The sequence below is a fragment of the Uranotaenia lowii genome, chromosome 1 (assembly GCF_029784155.1).
Source record: "Uranotaenia lowii strain MFRU-FL chromosome 1, ASM2978415v1, whole genome shotgun sequence".
In the NCBI taxonomy this organism is placed as follows: Eukaryota; Metazoa; Arthropoda; class Insecta; order Diptera; family Culicidae; genus Uranotaenia; species Uranotaenia lowii.
The window spans coordinates 178,125,864-178,147,022 of NC_073691.1; the positions used below are offsets into that span (position 1 = coordinate 178,125,864).

Genomic DNA, 21,159 nt, shown 5'->3' on the forward strand with positions numbered 1-21,159 from the left:
TTAGAGTCAAAACTCAAATTCGTCGAGTAAAGAGTCAATTGGTAAGAATTAAGAGTCAAAAATCTGGAGTCGAGAGTCTTTAGTCAAGAACCAAGACTCAAGAGTTGAAAGTTTAAAGTCAAGAATCAAAAGTCTAAAGTCAAGAAATGAAAGGTAATTCAGTCAGATTTGAATAATTGTCAACGACAGTATTCAGGCTACATTTTTTATCAATTTTGATGAAAAAAAAAAAACAGTAGATCGATCTTGAACGAATTTTTGGTCTACGACCTCCCCTTTCTATAAGAATGCTCAAAGCGCTGTCCAAAACAGCAATTTCGATGGAGCAACGCTAGTTAATGTGCAAATGGAATATTGAATCGCAGATTCAATTTCCTAGGCAGTCGTCGTCGTCGTCGTCAATGTCACCAGTTTACGCTGTCAGCTGGAAAAACGAACTCAATCTTCCCGATGATTTCTTCCAGTTCCTATTTTCCCCGAATGCCCCTTGGAAAGAGTTGTGGTGTTTGATGGCATCGATGATGCTCGGCCTTCGGTTCGATTCGTTCATCTGTAAATAGGAGAGTGTAGGTAGTTATGTGTAAATTCTACACAGACCCCTCCGGTCCGTATGGAGCTGTCTATCAATCTTGAGTTACACTAGAAAGAAGTAATATGGAAGCAGTAAGTTTTGGGGTTGCGAAATTTCTTGATTTCCACAATCTATTTTAGGAAAGCATGGCGGTCACTAAATCAAAATTCTGGGAACACGGGAAAAATTGTTCCCTATCATAAATAGGAATGAATCAACCGATCTCAGTCACGCGCTTGCTTCCTTTTCCTGGTTCCATATATCACTCGAGCTAGGATCCCGGGAAGAAATCAATCGAGAGAATGTAGCCAGCTGCTCATTTCTCCAGGAAGGACTGTCATCTCCTGTGCCATCAAAAAGCAATCCCGGTGCGATGTGTGGTGGTTCGGATCGTTTTTTTTTCCGGAAATATCCTCCGGGTGGGTGATGAGTGATACTTACTTCTAGATTCTAGCGGACAGTGTCATCACAGGGTGATAAGTTGATTTCACTTCGTCGTCACGTAACGAATAACTCGGGGGCGTGTTTTTTTTTGGAAGGAAGAATTGGTGGCGTTGGATGGTTGATTATTTCATATCCGCCCCGCACATTCCTATATTGTGTGGGATTGATTATTTCTGACGGTCGCCATATGATTTTTTCCCTAATGTGAAACTTTCTACTTGCTTTCTATAATTTTCTTCTGTATCATTTTTTACGGATGTCGAATTGTCGAAATTGTCAACATTTATTATAAAAATGGTCAAAATACCAAAATAACCAAAATTGTTAAAATATTTTAATTTTTCAAAATGGTAAAAGCTTTCAAAATTGTCAAAATTGTAAAAACAGTCTAAATTGTCGAAATGGTCAAAACTGTTAAAATGTCTAAATTGTCAACAAAAAAATTTGAAAAAAAATTATTTTTATTTTCAAACTTTTTGAACCCACTTCCATTTGGGAGAGTTTCCCGAAATGCATGGAGCGTGTAATTGAGTTTCAATCACAGTCACTTTAGGAAAACGACCCACTCCGTGTGTGTATTCCTCTGCTCCCAAGAAAAGGAGGATGGTTACAGTTTGAAACTTTAAGAATCTGTGGAAGTGATTCTGCAGCCTAGGGCTGGTTTTGAGCTTCGGCAGATCCTAGGGTTGGGCAAAACATCGCCCTAAAGAAGGTTAGATTTCTCCCCGTTTAAGTGCTCCTTGGTGGACTGTTCCAGAGGAAAACCGAAGCTTTGATCTTAAGAGTTTCGAACCCATAAAAGTTTTCACCAACATACACGGATGTGGGAGACACTAGCCGGTGTTTTAGAAAACTTTGCTGAAGTTTTCTTTAAGAATAAGTAGGTGTTAGGACGAAATTTTAAAGAGTAGATTCATCAAGACCCGAAAAGCCACCAATTTTGATTTTCGACCGGGACGTTCTTTGGAATTTTCAAACCTAATCTGTCATTTTACTGGATTAGTACATTTTTCAAGCTTTCTTGAATGCAGCCGTCTAAGAAATGTTTATAAGATGACAAAAAAAATATTGAAACAAACTTTTGCATTTGTTTTCCCTCCTTAGAACCCTGCAAAACATCAACGAACCGGGTGGCGGAGCGGCCGGAAACCGGATGCTGTACGGCGGTTCCCAGCGGCACACCGAAAAGAAGGCTCGGCTGTCCCGGTCCTTGACCCTTCCGACGTTCACCGTTCCCGGTACCAATGCGGCGGCCCTCGGAGGACGGCTCCAGCAACAGCAACAACCGAACCCGCTGGAGCCCTTGAAAACATCGTCCAGTGAGTGTCAACGAAAAAAATTAGCAATTCACTCAAATAGGTACCAAAAACGGTTTTCTTTTTTCCGCCAGACAACTTCCTGTACGAGGCCCGGTTAATCGGTTCCGGCACGACTCCGGTCAGTGGAAACAGTCCCAAAATTATGCTTACCACGGATGATACCTCGTTCGACTACCGGCGGAAGTCGTCCGGGGGAAGCGGTCTGTTCACGCCCTGCGGTGGAGCCCCTTCGGTTGCCCCGGCCGAACCGCACATCTACGACTTCGACGAGAAACGACCCAGCGGAGACGGATCGGTTGTGATAAGGTACGTTACTAGGGGTGTGGACTTCATTCCTTAAGGACCTATCGTTATTAAACTTGTTTTAAGGAATTACGTTATTTCGGATTAAGATTAGTTTAAGGATCTAGGACCGGGGGAGGTTCCGGGGCAGGGTCTTCAATGGAAGCCAGTAAATAATCTCTTCGGAAGTTCGAATTTCTGGGACTATAAATCGTTGCCCGGAGCATCTGAGCCTATCCCTTTATCCCAGTTCAACTTTACTTACATTCCATTTCTCGATTCCTTTGGATTTTCGATTATATCAATGGTCAGTGCTTGTGGAAAACCCAAGCACTAGCTGAATAAAGCCGTATGGGCAATGAGAGATTCTTTAGCCGAATTGTGCAAGTTATTCGATTTGTTCGATAGGCAGAAATATTTGCTTACCCAGGTGGTAATCCTCGTTTACGCATTGCATTTCAAGATACGGCAAACCACCCTATACTCCCAGAACTCCTCCTGGGTTCATCTTTCTTCTAATGGTGGGAGGTTTTACTCGCGATAGTACGCTCCACGGCTTACTCAGTAATGACGTGACTTCCAGAAATACCTTTCCTCTTGACGACTCGAGGCCTGATCTCTCCTCTAACAACCAGAGATCTGACCTTTTCTCGTAACCACACACGTGTGTTTGTTGAGAGCAGCTTATCCTGAACTCGCACCTGTCGCTACATACCCATATGACTTTACGCAACGAATCGGCTGATTTCGAGAGCCTCTCTACTCCGTGAGTATTCCCCGCTAATGGTACATCTCTACTCCTTGGGATCGAAACTACAAGTACGGTCAAGTCTTATCCCTACAGCTTCGACCGTTGGGAATCGACACAACTTCGATAAAGGGTGATACGTGCAAAATTTGGTCAAGGGAAAACGCATGTAAATCGGTGAAATCGTTTATTGAAAAAATCAAATTAAATTTCTTTTTCAAGTTTAATTAGTATAATATTCAGGAAAAATATTCAGTTAGGCTTCCGCTTTTCCAAATCCGAATTGCCGGGCCTTACGCGTAACCCCTGCCATCAGATTTTCTTCGCCACAGAAAGCCAGTTTGCCTTCAACTGCTGCAATAGCCCAGTATTTCTCAATTGGGTGGAGCTCTGGCGTGTTGGGAGGGTTCTTGTCCTTGGGAACCATCTGCACGTTGTTGGCTGCGTACCACTCCATGGCCTTTTTACCGTAATGGCAAGATGCCAAATCCGGCCAAACCGTACGGAACAACCGTGTTTCTTCAGGAAAGGCAGCAGAAGTTTATTCAAACACTCTTTTACGTAAATTTCTTGTTTGACAGTTCCGGAAGCTATGAAAATGCTGCTTTTCAAGCCACAGGTATAGATGGCTTGCCAAACCAGATATTTCTTCGCGAACTTTGACAGTTTCATGTGCTTGAAAATATCTGCTACCTTTCCCCTTCCTTTTGCCGTATAAAACTCCTGTTCCGGAAGCTGCTTGTAGTCGGCTTTGACGTAGGTTTCGTCGTCCATTACCACGCAGTCAAACTTCGTCAGCATCGTCGTGTACAGCCTCCGGGATCGCGCTTTGGCCGTCGTATTTTGTTTATCATCGCGATTTGGAGTCACTACCTTTCGCTTGAAACTACCGGCAACTTTCTTTGTCGTCTCAGCGGCTTCCGGTTTTCGATTTCCTCCCGATCCAGACTTTCTGGCTGTCGACAAACGTTCCCCAAACACTTTAATTACATTTGTAACGGCTGATTTAGCAACTTTTAGCGATTTTGCCAGCTTTGCGTGCGAATAGCTTGGATTTTCGCGATGCGCGAGCAAAATTTTGATACGCTGCTCTTCTTCCTTGGACGGCATTTTGACAACTGAAGAGTGAATTCCAAAATCAAAATAGGAGCAATATTCTACACACACACACCTTCAAAATGAGGGGTGTTCAGGTTTTTTAAATGCAAAATTGAAAGAAATACGTCAAGTTGATATTGACCAAATTTTGACCGTATCACCCTTTACTACTAATATAACATCTACCCCTTTTTGGTATTTCGACTTTTAATTAATTTAGAATTTCGCCTCTAATCTGCCGATTGAGTTCTCACAACATACGATCTTGGTTCAGCTAATTTTCTTAATATTTCCCCCTTACACATTTTTTCGATGACGGATCTTGAGTGAGCACTAAATCTCCTTCCTTGAAATCTGGTCTCGAGATGGGGTGCCTTATCGTAGTTTTGTTTGTAATTTCGTTGATTTGTTTCTAATTGCGCTATAATTTAATCATCCCTGACACCTTTCAGTCGATCCTCCGCTATCGACAACTTCGATCTCAAATGTCTCCCTTGCCGAATTTCGGCACGTAATGCACTTTATCCAGCGGCAGGTGTATTGTTGTAATTGAGCAAAGCCTAATAATCCACATCATTATCGGCACATTTCCGCATCATTCGTTTCACTGTTTGTACACAGCGTTCACTGAAGCCATTAGACTGAGAGTAATGTGGGCTACTGGTAGCAATGTGACATCCTCATTTTTAGCAGAAGTCTCGAACTGGCCCAGAGTTAAAAGCAATGCTGTCGCAAACGATTCTTCGAGGTATTCCAAAGACGCAAAATATTCGTTTGAAAACCTCACAAACTTCCTTGGCTGATTTGCTTTTGGTTTCCGCTACGTATATCCATTTGGAGAAGTAATCTGCTACCAGCAAAAACGTTTTCCCTCCAAATTCGAAAAAATCAATTCCTAGCTGCTGAAAACACCGTGAAGGGATGGAATGAGGAATAAGTGGTTCCTTGGTGTTTGATTTATGATTTTTTTTCGCAGATCCCGCACTTTGAGATGGTGTCCTCTATGTCCTGATTTATTTTAGGCCAGAAAAATATCGTAGCTGCTCGTTTTTTCGTTTTTAAAATGCCTCCATGCGTCTCATGCAGCAAATTCAACATCTGACGTCTTATACTGCTAGGAACGAATATTTTATCCTCCACGAAAAGTAATCCGTTGTCTTCATAAAGCTTATCCCTCAATTCTCAGTAATATCGTAGATCTTCAGGAAGTTTAGAGCGATCGTTAGGCCATCCATTTTTGTAGAACTGCAGCAACTTTAAAAGGATAGGATCATTCTTAGTCTCGTTTTAAAATTTCTCCACCTTTTCATTTGATGTGTTGATTGCATGCACCACGTGATCGAGGCTGGACGAATTTTATTCCTCCGATGATGGGATGAACGCTCTAGAAAGAAAATCTGCTAAGTACATATATTTTCCTGGCACATAACAAAACTTGAGACAGTACTTAGGAAGCTTTATATTCGTTGTAGCCTCGAGGCGTGAATTTTGGATATCGGTTTATCCATCGTCGTGGTTTGTGGTCAGTCTGTACCTTCACATCTCTCACATAGATATTGTCAATTGCATGAATTTTTAGACAATTGCGAGAATCTGATTTGACAGATCAAAATTCCGCACTCACTAACATCAACCCATTCTTAACGTAAACAATCATAAGCAAAAAGTTGAAAAGGGAGTATATGAAAACAGGACCAACATCAGAGTTCAGTTGCTTCAAATTATTTCTACCAAAAAAAAAAAATCAACTTTCATACTTACCGTTGCCGTCTTTAGCAAACTGCGCAGATTGCACCTATTTAGAACCCCGTGCAAATAATTTGCGCGCAGTAAAATCTGCTCACAGACCTATACATAGACAATGACTTTGGTTAAAATTGAATGAAAAACTATTACGACTAGTGTGTCAGTAAAAGTAGACAGTGATTTCTTAATTTTTTGGCTATTTTTCCAGTTATTTGAAAAACATCCGAATAATGCATGATTTATTTGTTCCATCATTACAAATAAATCATGCATTCTGGTACAGAATGTTCAGAATGTATTCTGTTTTCTGTTCGTTTCTTTTCATTTGTTGATTGGTCAGTTTTCGTTATTCAACTCCTTGGTTCGCATTTCATAATAATTTTCGTCATAACAATAACGATTATGCCGTTTGAAAGTGTGATTCGAAAATTAGAAGCGAGCAACGGCTGATTTGAAAACCTGACACCGATAGTCTATGTGTGCGTCAGTGCAAAATATTTCTGCGTGGAAATTATTTGCGCAGGAGTCTAAATAGGTGCAATTTCCGGAATATAATGGTGATACTTTTTACATGCGAACAACACGGCCAAAAACTCCTTCTCCTCTTGCGCATAATTTTGCACACACGTTGAAAGACTTTTGGAACTGTACGCATCAGGTTTTACATCTTGCAGCAAACATGCTCCTAGGCCACACTTCGATGCATCTGCTTGAATCACGATTTCTTTTTGCTCGTCAAAAACGCTCAACACTGGTGCTGTGGTTATTGTAGTGTCTGAAGTCTATGTCATATGGAGCGAATATCTAGAGAGCACCAATACATATAAAACATACAATGAGAAACAGTGGAAACTTGAATAAAGCAGTTCAATTCAGACAGGCAAACCGAACGGTCGTTTTATTGACATATCCGACATTTCATTTGGCGACGAGTCGAAAAACGTGTGGCGGACGCGGAATAGATAAAGTGAAAATTTGAAATTCAGGCGATTTGTAGCGATTAGTTGGCGGAATTCAAGGGGATCAGCTTGTTGGACGGCTGTAAGGTGAACACAAAGTTTCAGGTAAGCGAGAAGAAATGTGAATTTCCACTTGTCCGAAGCGTCTACAAATAAGATGGCGACCAAGAAAAACTAGTTTTTATACCAATCAAGTGAACTGTGAGGAAGGCAACTGTGTGCCGGATTTGTGTCTTGTTCAGAAAGCAGGAAATGTGAATAATTTGTGGTTAAAAATGGACGCGCGAGGAAAAATTAAGCTGCAACGCAGTTCGAAATGCGTTCTTTTGTCGGAGATTTCCGGATGGGGCTCGGATTCTGCCTTAGCGAAAAGGAAAACTGGTATTGGTTGCAGCATGACGCGATTTCTTGAGTTTGTGGAAGAGATGCAACTGTGTGCGAAGGAAGGCAACCGGGTGCCAAGAGAGAGAGAGTGAGAAAAAGTTGAGTGTATTTGTGTGGTGCAAGAAGGGTTAAATGAAACCCTGAGATTCGACTGTGTGGGATGGAAAGCAACTGGGTGCCATGAGATGAGCAACTGTGTGCAAAGGAAGGCAACTGGGTGCCATGAAGGAAAAATGATGATTGTACAAATGAGGTGCAACGAGGGTGTGAGGTAAACTAGAGATGCGATTGTGTGCTGTGGAAAGCAACTGGGTGCAACGAGATTAGCAAAGGGGTGTGGAAAAAGACATATTCCGTTAGGAATCGAAGTTGAATTGGCAAATAGTTCAGGAGTAAGTATGCTGATGTTAATTGATGGAAGCAATTGGTGTGCCTTGAATGGTGGTGTGGTTGATGAGAGCACACCACCATTGATGATGAACGGAATTTCCGGGGAAGCAAGAGGAATCAAATTAAGTTATCGTAGTGATAATTAAATGAGTTAAGGATTGATTGTTGGTAGGAAAATACAATGTACATGGTTTTTTGCGAGGTAAAACATTCGGCAGGGTGTTGTTAATTGAATGCCTTTGTTGTAGACGTGGGAAGACAGTGGTGGTGATAAATTTCAGTTGTCTTCGAAATATTAAATCAGTTTTTATGCTTGTGTAGAATGGACGCGACGCGACGTGTTCGACCATTTGTTCTGGCCGCTGATCGGTCTCGAGTGCCAACTGAGTGGCAGAGATGGAAGAGGGAATTAGAACGTTTTTTCGATGCTAGTGGAGTTTTGAGTCAATGGGAGAAGAGGGCCATGTTGCTACATTTAGCAGGGCCGGAGATTCAGGAAATATTTGACCATTTACCTGGAACCGATAAAGTACCAATTGTTGCGTTGGATCCACCATACTACGATGTGGCGATTACTAAACTTGATGAACATTTAGAACCGATGCGTAGACGAAATTTTGAGCGCCATTTGTTTAGACAGATAACACAAGGGTCGGACGAACGGTTTGTAGATTACGTTCTACGATTGAGAATACAGGCAAAGCGCTGCGAGTTTGATCGGTACGATGTACGCGAGACAGATGATAGAATTATGGAACAAATTGTTGAGACATGCAAATCGACTGAGCTTCGTAGGCAAATCTTAGCAAAAGAGATGACACTAGACGAGATTATTTCTCTGGGAACTACACTAGCGGATGTTCAGCACCAGGTTAAGGAACTAGATCGTTATAAAAATGAAATGGTGGCTCCGAATCCAATCAACAGAGTTGTTACCCGACCAGGCACGATTAAATATCGCTTTTCTGATCGAGGGGGTATTCCAAATAGATACACGACCAGGAATTGTTTTGCCTGTGGCGAAAAAGGCCACTTAAAGGGAGACAAAATTTGTAAAGCAACTAACGCACCATGCTTTAAGTGTGGAATGCTTGGGCACTTAGCAATCCGTTGTTTGAAGCGACCCAGTCAGTTGAGTGGTGCACCAACAGTACCAAGCAAAAGAGTAAGAACAATCCAGGAAGAAGCAAAGGGGAATGATGAACAAATATTTTATGCAATGGCCAAGAACACATTTGAATTCGAAGTGGGAGGAATCAAAATTCCCATGATTATTGATTCTGGTGCTGATGCCAATATTATTACTGAAGAAACTTGGAAAAGGCTCAGGATGCAGGTATCGAATTTGAACATTTTGTTAAAGGAACTGATAGGAATCTCTTAGCGTATGCATCTAAAGAGCCCATGAAAATCAGCTGTACGTTTTTGGCTAACATTAAAGCTGGAGATAATAGTACATTGGCCAAATTTTATGTTGTTGAGAATGGACAGAAAAACTTACTCGGAGATACTTCGGCCAAACAATTAAAAGTTTTAAAGGTTGGATTTGACGTAGCCAGGATCGAGAATACAGAGCAAGTTATATTTCCAAAAATAAAAGGAATAGTAGTAGAGATACCAATTGACAAAACGGTACAACCGATACAACAGGCATACCGACGAGCTCCGATAGCTCTGGAGAGTCGAATTCACGACCGTTTGAAGTATTTGCTTGAAGCCGATATCATTGAGAAGGTAGATGGTCCATCAAAATGGGTCTCCCCGGTAGTTCCGGTATTAAAAGAGTCAGGTGAAGTTCGTCTTTGTATCGACATGCGGAAGGCAAATCAAGCGGTGTTGCGTGAGACTCATCCACTTCCGTTGATAGAGGAGCTTTTGGGAAGCGTATCAGATGCGGTGAAATTTTCAAGACTTGATGTTAAGGAGGCGTATCATCAGCTTGAACTGTCTCCAGAATCCCGTGAAATAACTACTTTTATCACTAAGTATGGATTGTTCAGGTAAATTTGTATTGAGATATCTTTCTTTATTTCTAGAGAGGAATTTGATGTTAAATAAATCGGAATCTAACTTGTATTATTTTCTTGTTTGATAATTAGATATAAAAGATTAATGTTTGGAGTATGCTGTGCTCCAGAGCTTTTCCAGAAAGTAATGGACACAATAACGGCTGGATTAGAAGGTGTTCTAGCATATTTGGACGACATTATTGTGTGGGGTCGATCGCAAGAGGAGCACGATGTACGGTTAAATGCACTGCTAGAGCGGTTCAAGGAGTATAACGTTCTGCTTAATTGGGATAAATGTTTATTCAACACACAGAAACTCCAATTCTTAGGTCATGAACTATCTATTGAAGGGGTTCGACCAGTAGAAAGTCGTTTACTAGCAATTGAACAGTTTAGAGAGCCAACAAACATAGCCGAGCTTAGGAGTTTCTTAGGATTGATTACGTACGTGGGACGTTTTATTCCTAACTTGGCCTCCAAAACAGATCCGTTGAGAATTCTATTGAGAGCTGGGAATAAGTTTAAATGGATTAAAGAACACCAGACTGCCTTTGAAAGTATCAAGAAATCTGTCATGGAAATAGAACACCTAGGCTTCTTCAACCCTTCTGATAAAACCATATTGATAGCAGATGCTAGCCCAACAGGCTTAGGAGCCGTTTTACTCCAAGAAGACCCGAAGGGAATTCGTAGGATTATTAGTTATGCTAGTAAATCCTTAACTGATTTGGAAAGAAAATATTTCCAAACGGAACGTGAGGCATTGGCCCTTGTTTGGGCAGTAGAGCGGTTCAAGCTGTACTTGTTAGGAATCAAATTTCCATTGATCACCGATTGCAAACCTCTGCAATTTTTGTTCAGTCCTCGTTCCAAACCTTGTCCAAGACTGGAGAGATGGGTACTTCGATTGCAATCGTTTTCATATAAAGTCATCTATGAGCCAGGGGCTACCAATATTGCAGATGCATTATCAAGGCTTTGTTCAACCCGTAGCCAACAATTTGACCCTGAAGGAGATTATCATGTGAATATGTTATCAAAACTGGTAACTCCTACAGCAATAACAATTCAAGAAATCCTCACAGAAACCCAGAAAGATAATGCGATCCAACAGGTTATTGCAGGTATGCAGGGGGAGGCTTGGATAGAAAACGCGAAACCTTTCAAAATGTATGAAACAGAACTTCACATGTCAGCAGGAATTTTAATGAGAGGAACTAGAATTGTTATTCCGAAAAATCTACAAGATCGTATTCTAGAAATCGCTCACGAGGGACACCCTGGAATCGTAGTCATGAAACGACGATTAAGACAGAAAGTGTTTTGGCCTGGATTAGATCGTGAAGTAGAGGTTTTTGTAAAACGTTGTGTGGAATGCACTTTGGTTTCAAATCAAGGACCTCCAGAACCCTTAATTCGCACGGAAATGCCTGATAGGCCATGGACACACATTGCTGTTGACTTTATGGGTCCTTTGCCTTCGGGGCATAACCTACTCGTTCTTATCGACTATTTCAGTCGCTTCATAGAGGTAGTCGTCATGAGAGAGATAACAGCAAAATTAACAATTCAAGCCCTGCATGAAACTTTCTGTCGTTATGGCATTCCGGAATCTATGTTATCGGACAACGGCCCACAGTTTGTGAGCGAAGCCTTGGAGGAGTTCTGTAAGGAGTTTGGTATCGATCATCGGAAAACCACACCCTACTGGCCTCAGGCCAATGGTGAGGTAGAACGTGCGAATAGGGCCCTAAAAAAGCGGCTCCAGATAAGTCAAGAATCGGGAAACGAAAACTGGAAGTGGGACTTGAGAACATACTTGTTGATGTACAACTCAACTCCGCATTCTACGACGGGAATAGCGCCATCTGCACTAATGTTTGGGAGAGTGTTACGTGACAAGCTACCTTCAACTCCTAATGTGTTGCCATAATCGTTAGATGAAATTTTGGACAGAGATCGAAAAGCCAAGCTGAAGGGGGCAGAGTATACGAATCGTAGACGTCATGCTATTCCGAACCCGATTCAAGAAGGACAGACGGTTGTTGTGAAGCGGGCAGTGAAACACAATAAGTTGGCAACTAATTTCGGACCAGAGGAGTTTGTGGTACTCGATCGATCCGGCCCAGATGCTACTTTGAAGGCAATGAATTCAGGAAAGGTGATTCATCGAAATGTAGCTCACTTGAAACCGATTGAGCCTATAGTGCGTGGACAACAGAATGTGGACTCAACTGAAACAGAAATGGAAAAACAGGAACGTCCGCGTCGAGAAATCAGAAAACCGGCATTCTTAGGAGACTATCATTTGTCATTAGTAGATTCAGAGTTTTAACTAAGGGAGGGATGTAGTGTCTGAAGTCTATGTCATATGGAGCGAATATCTAGAGAGCACCAATACATATAAAACATACAATGAGAAACAGTGGAAACTTGAATAAAGCAGTTCAATTCAGACAGGCAAACCGAACGGTCGTTTTATTGACATATCCGACATTTCAGTTATTAACTTTTTGATCTTGTCAACTGCATCTATGTGAATGGGTAACCATTTGAAAACTGTATCTTTCTTAAGAAGCTCTCTTAATGGTGCTGGAATCTCCGCCTGATGCTGAAGAAAGCTTCTCAAATAGTTAACTGTCCCCATGAACCGCTGCAGAGCCTTTGTGTTACTTGGCATGTCCATCTTCACTCTTGCTTTTGTGCGGTCTGGATCTGGTTGAATACCTTTTGACGAAATAAGGTGACCCATGTACATCACTTCTCGTGCCTTGAGCTTGATTTTCTTTGGATTAAACTTTGCATTGATTTCTGCAGCTCGACTTAAAACAGCGAACAAAATGTCTAAAAATCCCATACAAACTTCAGGCTCGTTGAGCGACCCCTTCCCGTGGTCCGATCTGGTCCAAATTTGGCATGAGATCTTGTACTAGGCCCAGTATCAATTTTAGCCTGCAGCGTATAACATTTTACAGGTTTTTTTCGAATTATTATTTTGGCTGTATCTTCAAAGCAACTTAACCCATTTTCATAAACTATACCATTTTGGAATGTCTTCATGTTCACTATCTATTTATTCAAATTATTATAATTTTGTTGGTGTCTGAAAATTGAGCCGAAAGATAAAATGGTTAAATAAAAAAGATGGCGTTTTTGAACAAAGATAGTTACCATCCCGCTTATAACAATGAAATTTCACTATGTCAGCTAATATGGTTTAAAGATTCATTTAAAGTAAACAAAGATTTTGGATCCCGATGTCATATGTCATGAATAAAAATATAAGAAAAATGAAAAATTATTGATTTTTTTTTCATGAAAGCCATTTTTTTACTGAATAATGAGCTTTATAAAACTGGACCGATTAATTATTTTATGTAAGAAAAACCTCAAAAACATTGAAAACTAACTAAATTTTTATTTTTAATGATATTTTCAACACTTCAAGAACTGCGAAAAGCACATAACGAGAGATTCCAGAAATTCACTAAGCCTTATTTCAACATAAAATGGATTAAATGTGCAGATTTCGAATTCTGGAGTTAATTGTGGTTTTGTATTTGATTTCATATAACGCTATTTAAAAATAAGTCGATTTACCTCAGATTTGGTCCTCAATATGTTGAAATTTCATGATTTAATACTAGAATTGGTCACCCTATCAGCCTATCAATTAATTACTATCGTTTGGAATTGAATGTAACTGAATAGAGTAGCAATTTTTTCATCAGAATTCCTTGATCCTCATGAAAATATAGTTATGATTAAAAAAAAAAATCATTAACATTATGAAGGATTAATCACCGTAATTTATGTTTGTAGTTTTAATTTATCGGCCTAGCGGTGAAAAGTGATGTCCTTTTTAGTAGGGACATCCAAAGATTAGGAAATTTTTTTCATATAGATCGATAGAAGGTTAGATGAAATGAAAGATGTTGAAAATGAGCGGGTAGAATTTATTTAGAAGCATATCATCACATATCAAATTTTTGTTCCTCACGGGCCTACTACTATGAAGCGGTAGATACAGATAGAGTTGCATCTACCACCACACATTAGTAGGCCAAGTGGTGGTAAATGCAACTCTATCTGTATCTACCGCTTCATAGTAGTAGGCCCGTGAGGAACAAAAATTTGATATGTGATGATATGCTTCTAAATAAATTCTACCCGCTCATTTTCAACATCTTTCATTTCAAACATTCTATCCATCTATATGAAAAAATTCTCCTAATCTTTAGATGTCCCTACTAAAAAGGACATCACTTTTCACCGCTAGGCCGATAAATTAAAACTAAAAATCATTAACTTTCTAAATAACAAGCTGTGGTCTGTAAAACCAAGAACTTTTATTTTTTCAATATGAGCTTTAGATCTGTCTGAATTCATATGAGTTATCTTTGATGCAAAACACCAATTTTTTGGGGACTTTTTGCTTTAAGAGGCCGTTCACAAACCACGTGGACAACTAAGAAGGGGAGGGGTGTATGGAAATGTCCACAATGGTCCACGCTTGTCCACGGAAAGGGCGGTAGGGGTTTGGGTCATGTCCACGTGGACATACTTACTTCCAAAATATTTTCTAAAAGTGAATTAATATAAAGATGTTTAAATCGAAAACTTTAAATTGTAAAGGTTTCCAGTTTAAGTTTAAATAATTAGTAGCTTCTTTAAATCAAATGATAAATATTATAATTTAGAAACTCAACATTCTCTAAATTATTTTCTATCAATGAATGCTTATTTGTTTTTTTTTTCAAAATACGCCATTTCAATAACAAAAAGGCAAAAAGTAGTGTTTCCTAAAAGTCAAATTAGATTTAGAAAAAAAAAACAATTTCAAATCTGTCCACGTGGACATCCAGAGAGGAAGGTAGGTTTGCCAAATTTCCTTGCTTGTACACGCAGGGGAAGGAGGGGGTCTAAAATCTTATTTTTCGGCCCATGTGTTGTTTTCTGAAGATCATAACAATCCATAACTTCCCGTGATTGCACTGCCATCTTGGACTAAGCTATCGCGAGCCGCATTTCACAGTTTTGGTTTTGGTTTTGTCTCCCTTCAACAGTGTAACATCCCCGGGAGCCTGTCAGATACCTACGTCCAAATCGTTCGGGTTAACCTCGTTCAACCTGGTCAACCTGCAGAACGCAACCAATAACACCTATGGCAGCAGCAACACCAGTGGCTTGAGCACCTGTCACGGTGGCCACGGCGATCGGAACAGCTTCAGCGGAACCAGCAGCGTCAAGCGGGGCAGCGACGTCACGGCGTACGGCTCTGCGGCATCGGCTCAGCTAATCAGCAATAGCACCAACAGTGCCATCTATCGGTTGGCACGAATTATCAACCAGACAACGAAGGCCATCCCAGCGGATTCGGGCAAGGGCGGCGGCGGTAACAACCTCCAGTACCAGAGCAACGACGATTCGGCCCGTAGGCTTTCCTGGGAGAGGTCAGTCCCCGTTGCAGAAAATTTACTTAGTTCAAATCGATAACAACAACTCCTTTTACAGACGGGATCCGGGCAGCAAACCGATGCCCCGATCTTCGAGCATCGATTCTATGGTGGACGCGGTGTGGAGCGAGTTTCCGGCGTCGGCCCCCGGGAGTGCCCGGAACTCGGTCTCCAATCAGTCGTCCCAGTCGACGACCAATGTACCCTCGAATCTGAACATTTTCCTGAGCTCGAATCGGCGTGAAAGTATGCTCAGCCCTTCGTCCAATCGGCGATCCAAACAGCAGCGTGGCATTTCCGGTAAGTTTTTTTTTTACAAATCTGAACACGAGTGTTCAAATCAAAACCTTTTTTTTCCGTTGGGTATCAATCAAATATTGATTTTGAGGTTAGGGCAAAGTCAACCTACAGCAGTTGAATCCGAACAAACTTTACCCATTCTGACCGCAATAGAAAGAACCCTTTTTCCTTCCTATTCTGCTGAAAAGGAACCACAAGTCTCAAGAAGTACAATGTTTGAATCGATCGAAATAGTTCCAGATTGCAGCACAAAGTTTAACCGCCTCCCTTCCGGGCTTTCTTACTTCTCCACTGTGGAAGAACATACCAACCTAAATATGAGTTGAGAAATGTTTTGGTGTCGAATTTGATTACCGAAGTTTAAATTAACTCTCTCTTTCTCGTGTTGGTATGATTGCGTTCTGCTTTTCTGAAAGGAATAAGAATGCTCTGGGTGGTTTCGGGAAGGAGGAATTTAAATTGTTACCACTTGAAATTAGGTTCATTTTCGATTTCTATTTATGGATGGAACAAAAAATTTGAATCTCAAAGGAAGCTTGTTTTAGAAAGAACTTTTTAGGCTTTTCGCCGAGAAAAGCTTATGTTTTTGGAAAGCTTTACCAGTGCAGTGGCTTTACTCTCTTCGCTCGAACTTTTCGTCTGGTCTTGCATAAAAACTTTCCTCCCGTTCTTTCGTCGCATCATACCTACATAAGTTTTATGCTCATTTTTTAAAGCTTACGCGCATGACTGATGTAACCTACCAAAAGGGCATATCTAATCAATGCATTAAGCACCGTGCTGCATATTCAACTGCATTCCGTTTACTGGCGTTTACTCTTTGTGAAGCTATATTTTTAAATTGAACGATCCACGATGAGATGCATTACTAGACAAAAAAATATCTCTTTTAGCGCTGTTTTTGTACTTTGCTACTGATTTTAATAACTTTGTGACTACATTTATAAATTAAAAAAGTGAATATAAATTACTCAAAATGCGAGATGAAAACGCTACTAATAAGATAAATGAAGGTTTATGAAAAACGACTTTATTGAGTAAGTAATGACTCCTATTGATACATAATCGATACATAATCGATGATACAAATAAATCTAAATTTTCCATACATAACCAAAACGAGGAATATAAGCACCTTATATGTTATCCAAATCCAGCTGTTCCAGCAACTTTTCAAAAGTATGTTGATTAAGTTTTTTTTGCTAGGAGGAAGAGTTCTTAAATGCACATATCATATAACATAGAGTTATATGTGCATACAGCCGTTTGACAAAATGGCTGATAAATCAACATAGGTAACTAACTAATCAGTTCAGTCTAAAAGTAATACCCTTTCGACACAGAGAACTTTTTTCAATTAAGAAGTCAAAAAAATGTTAAACTACAACAAGGTTTTGGACCAATTTGTTTGTTATAAGTTATAATACATTGAGCTTTAAAAATCATGCGTACAGAACCTCTAATTAAAAATTTTTATGATATTCCTCCTTTCTGCCCGTATCTGGACCGGGGAAAATCGTGCTATTTTATCTTAAAACCTGGCAAAATATCGACACTTAATGTTTGAAGTTATCAACCCAAAATTCAGGCAGAATCAGGGATAGTTTGGGCAAAACATGAATTTTTCAATAGAAATCAAGAAGAAAAACACTCGAATCATTACATTTTTATCGATATATCCGCAGATTTTCATATGTATATAAAGCTTTCAAAAACTGTTCATGTTTATTTTGATTAAACTTGCTCTAAATAATCTAATCTTTGAACTCAAAAATCCAAATTTTAACACTTCAATTTATGTTTTTTGTTTGTTTTCGTAAATGAAGGGAATATTTTCAACTTGTCGAGAAAGAACAAACACTCGGTATTCCAGGTTAAAATGATTGCTGACAACAATTTCGTAGGCTGCTTTAAGACTACCCACGACCACCCGCAATTTGTGGGGTCTTACATTCGTGACATTAGTCACAGAGGGCCACTTGGCGAGATCTTCAATAATCTGAATAACATTCAGAGGCTTTCCATTCGGTTTAGGCCTAAAAAAACCACCCACGGCCCAGTAAAATTTGAACTTTCAGTATACACTGTGATTCGGGGAGGGGCAGATGCTTTGGGTGATTTTAAGAGATCATCCTTAGAAGAGCACCTGAAGGGCCCGTTCCGTCATCTGAGGTGATGTCCTCAGAATTAGGGCCTGGGTCCTCCAGGTGTTTTACATCTTCTATGGAGATACTCATATCATCCATCGAAACTGAGGGGTCAACCCCCATTAAATGGTGCCCCACATAAAATTGCAACACAGAAAAAACTTTCTAAAAAGTTACCTAGTGTATTAGGACACGAGTGTGGCATCCTAAGAATGCCTCTGAGGTAAGATCAATAATAGTACATGAGAGACAAGATTTCAGCATTAATAATAGCAATCGCTAGCTCAACTGATACCTCCAGTATCTAGCTATTGATGAGGACCAACTCTACGAATTTTCAAAACTTCTACGGATCGTTGCTCAAAATCACAAGATTTTCAGTATTTCCTACGGATTTTCTATGGATTTTTGAAAAAATTGTAGGGATTCAACAGATAAATGAAAATACAAACTAACAACCAAAACAAAAAGGAATTTGTCCGTGTTATAAACATTGAGAATAAAAATGGGTAAGTTATAATTAACAGCCCATACTGGGTAAGCCCTGAAAGGGCTAGTGAGTGTTTTCATTTGAGAAAAAATAAAGAAATCGATAGTTAGCCGGGTATATCCATAATTCCAGCTTTGATAAAGTTACTTATGATATATGTAACCTAGCCACAGAGAAACGCACAACAATTCAATGGATACCGTCACATGTTGGAATCATTGGGAATGAGAATGCTGATCAACTAGCCAAACATGGTCTGGATTGTCCGGCTATTTTAGAAAACAAACTTCGGCTAGACGACGCTATCAGACGCTTCAAAAATCATTACATAATGTCCACTAACAAGTGGTACAGAGACATAGCAGAAAATAAGCAGAAGGGTTTGAAATTCTACCTGATTTAAAGCCATGGTATTACAATTCTGAATTGAGTAACACACAAATCTTCACGGCAAATAGGCTACTAAGTGGACATGACTATTCGCCATATTACCTTGGCCTTATGCGCATCCGTGACACGAAACAATGTGAAATATGCTCAGTAGATTTCACGACAGAACACGCCCTATTTAATTGCCTACAATATAACCACATACGAAACCACTATGATTGGGAAACATATTCCAATCTATTCGAGTTGGTAAAAGATTTTAACGAAGACAAGATTAAAGAAGCTCTCAGCTTTTTGGAAAAAGCACGATTTATTATTTGAAAATGTTCAATATCGACACACTGTGTCTTCGAAATATGTATAGCTCATGTAGCCAGAAAAAGAGGAAAAGTATAACACTCTCGGCCAAAAAACACCAATGCCATACATACATACATACATAGTTCCAGCTGGATTTCAGCCCATGGTAATCAATAGCGAGCCGGGTTAAGCCGATGGCCATCGATAAAAATAAATAAATAAATAAAGAAGAATGAAAAAAGTATCTTTCAAAACTTGAAAAAGGGAGAATGTGACATCCTTAGAATGCCTCTGAAGTAAGAACAATTAGAGTACCTGAGAGAAAAGCTCTCAACATCAATTATAGCAATCGCTAGCTCAACTGATACGGATACCCCCAGTATCTAGCTATTGATGAGTACAGTTGAGAGTCAGTCTAGGAACGAACCTTAGTAGGGTCCTGACCCGCGACTCCACAACGAGGAAAAAATTGACGTCGGAAAATCCCATGTTTTGACAACTTCCTGAATACACTTCGGTTGTCTCAGGAAATAATCGTTTATTTCGATCACCAAGCCAAGTTAGAATCGGATGTCACTTGTCACTTATCTCGAACACATTCTGCAGTTCAAAGGCCAACATGCAATCATGTGATTATCGACGTCGATAGCGTCTGCCCCAAAAGCTCTATCACTCTCTATCACTATCAGGATGCTCGCTAGGTGGACGCTTCAAGATCGGCCTTTAGAAATACGGCATGGACATCGTAATGCTTGATAGTGAAACCTTCCTCAATAGCTTCAACTATCATCAATGTTTGCAGTCTGGTTTGCTAAAATAAATTTGAACCTATCTGGAGAATTTCCCTTAAGGTTGGCATACAGGAAATACATGACAAATCCAAGAAATATTGGACTAAAGTGGTATAAATGGTCATAGAAAACACTGTGCAGAAGCTGATGAGTAGTATAAACACATTTGTAGATCACTATAACTCAATAATCCAGAAATCAAACGGTATGTTAGCATTTATAAAACGTTTCAGTTATAATTTTAAAGACCCATACACAATAAAAACATTGTACACAGCTTATGTTAGATCTATTCTTGAGTATTGTAGCGTTGTGTGGTCGCCTTTTCAAATTTTACATAAAAACCGTTTGGAATCAGTCCAGAAACAATTTGTTCTATTCGCTTTACGAAATTTAGGATGGTCTCAGAACCAATTACCTAGCTATGAATCACGTTGCCTGCTTATAAACATGGAAACATTAAGTGTAAGAAGAGAGTTTGCTGCAATCTGTTTTGTAAACGACATAATTAATCAGCGCGTTCAGTCTGCTTATCTACTAAATCAATTAAACTTTTATTGTCCTTGCCGTCATTTAAGAACAAGAAATCTTTTCATTATAACCTCTACTCGAACTGATTATGGAAAATATAGTCCTGTTAATTGTTTAATGTATAGTTATAATAAACATTATGAGAATATAGACTTAACTATGTCAAAACAGCAGCTGAAAAAAGGTTTTTACGGTAACAGGCACCGAAGAACCTGACTTTGTAAATGTAAAGAAAAATTATTATTATTAAGCTTATTTGAACATTGTAATCTCTAGGTTTAAGTTATTATATATATGTAGCCTACACTGTTTGGCGGAATAAATAAAATAAAATAAAAAAAAATTAAGGTCCACGAAGAAATCTAAGTCGGAAAACACCAATATTCGGCATTATATATCTCAGGAACCATTGGAGCAAATTATTCCAATATAGTATTTTTGGGTAATCTAAATTGTTGTGATAAATTTTGTAGAATAAAGTTTCGTTTTAGAATTCGTGACAGGAGTAGCACACTAGCGACAAGCGAAAAAACGAGATATCTCGTATTTGGTCCGCAATGTAATGAGAGATAAGTTGGAGAACTCGCCTTTCCTTCAAAACTTATGCTGAATGGATTATAAATTTAAAGAAAACTTTCTTCTTTCAACAGCCAAATTAAAAATTGTCTAATTTTCTATTTGACTTGCCAAATCATCAACTTTAGGGCAATTTTTTTCGCGAAAACAAATTTTAACCTATCTGAAGCATTCCCATTAAGGTAAAATTCCGTCTTTTTCCACCGGAAGGCCAAAATACAACAAACA

At 39.6% G+C, this 21,159-nt stretch overlaps 1 protein-coding gene across 1 annotated transcript in view; it reads left to right on the plus strand.

Annotated features, from left to right (window-relative positions):
* Positions 1-1,836: 1,836 nt before the first annotated feature.
* Positions 1,837-21,159, plus strand: part of LOC129738182 (uncharacterized) — a 33,232-nt gene continuing 13,909 nt past the window's right edge. The window contains exons 1-5 of the mRNA XM_055729372.1: positions 1,837-1,895; positions 2,120-2,334; positions 2,406-2,640; positions 15,017-15,403; positions 15,465-15,706. Of these exons, the coding sequence (XP_055585347.1) occupies positions 1,837-1,895; positions 2,120-2,334; positions 2,406-2,640; positions 15,017-15,403; positions 15,465-15,706 (1,138 nt within the window). The remainder of the gene's footprint in view (positions 1,896-2,119; positions 2,335-2,405; positions 2,641-15,016; positions 15,404-15,464; positions 15,707-21,159) is intronic.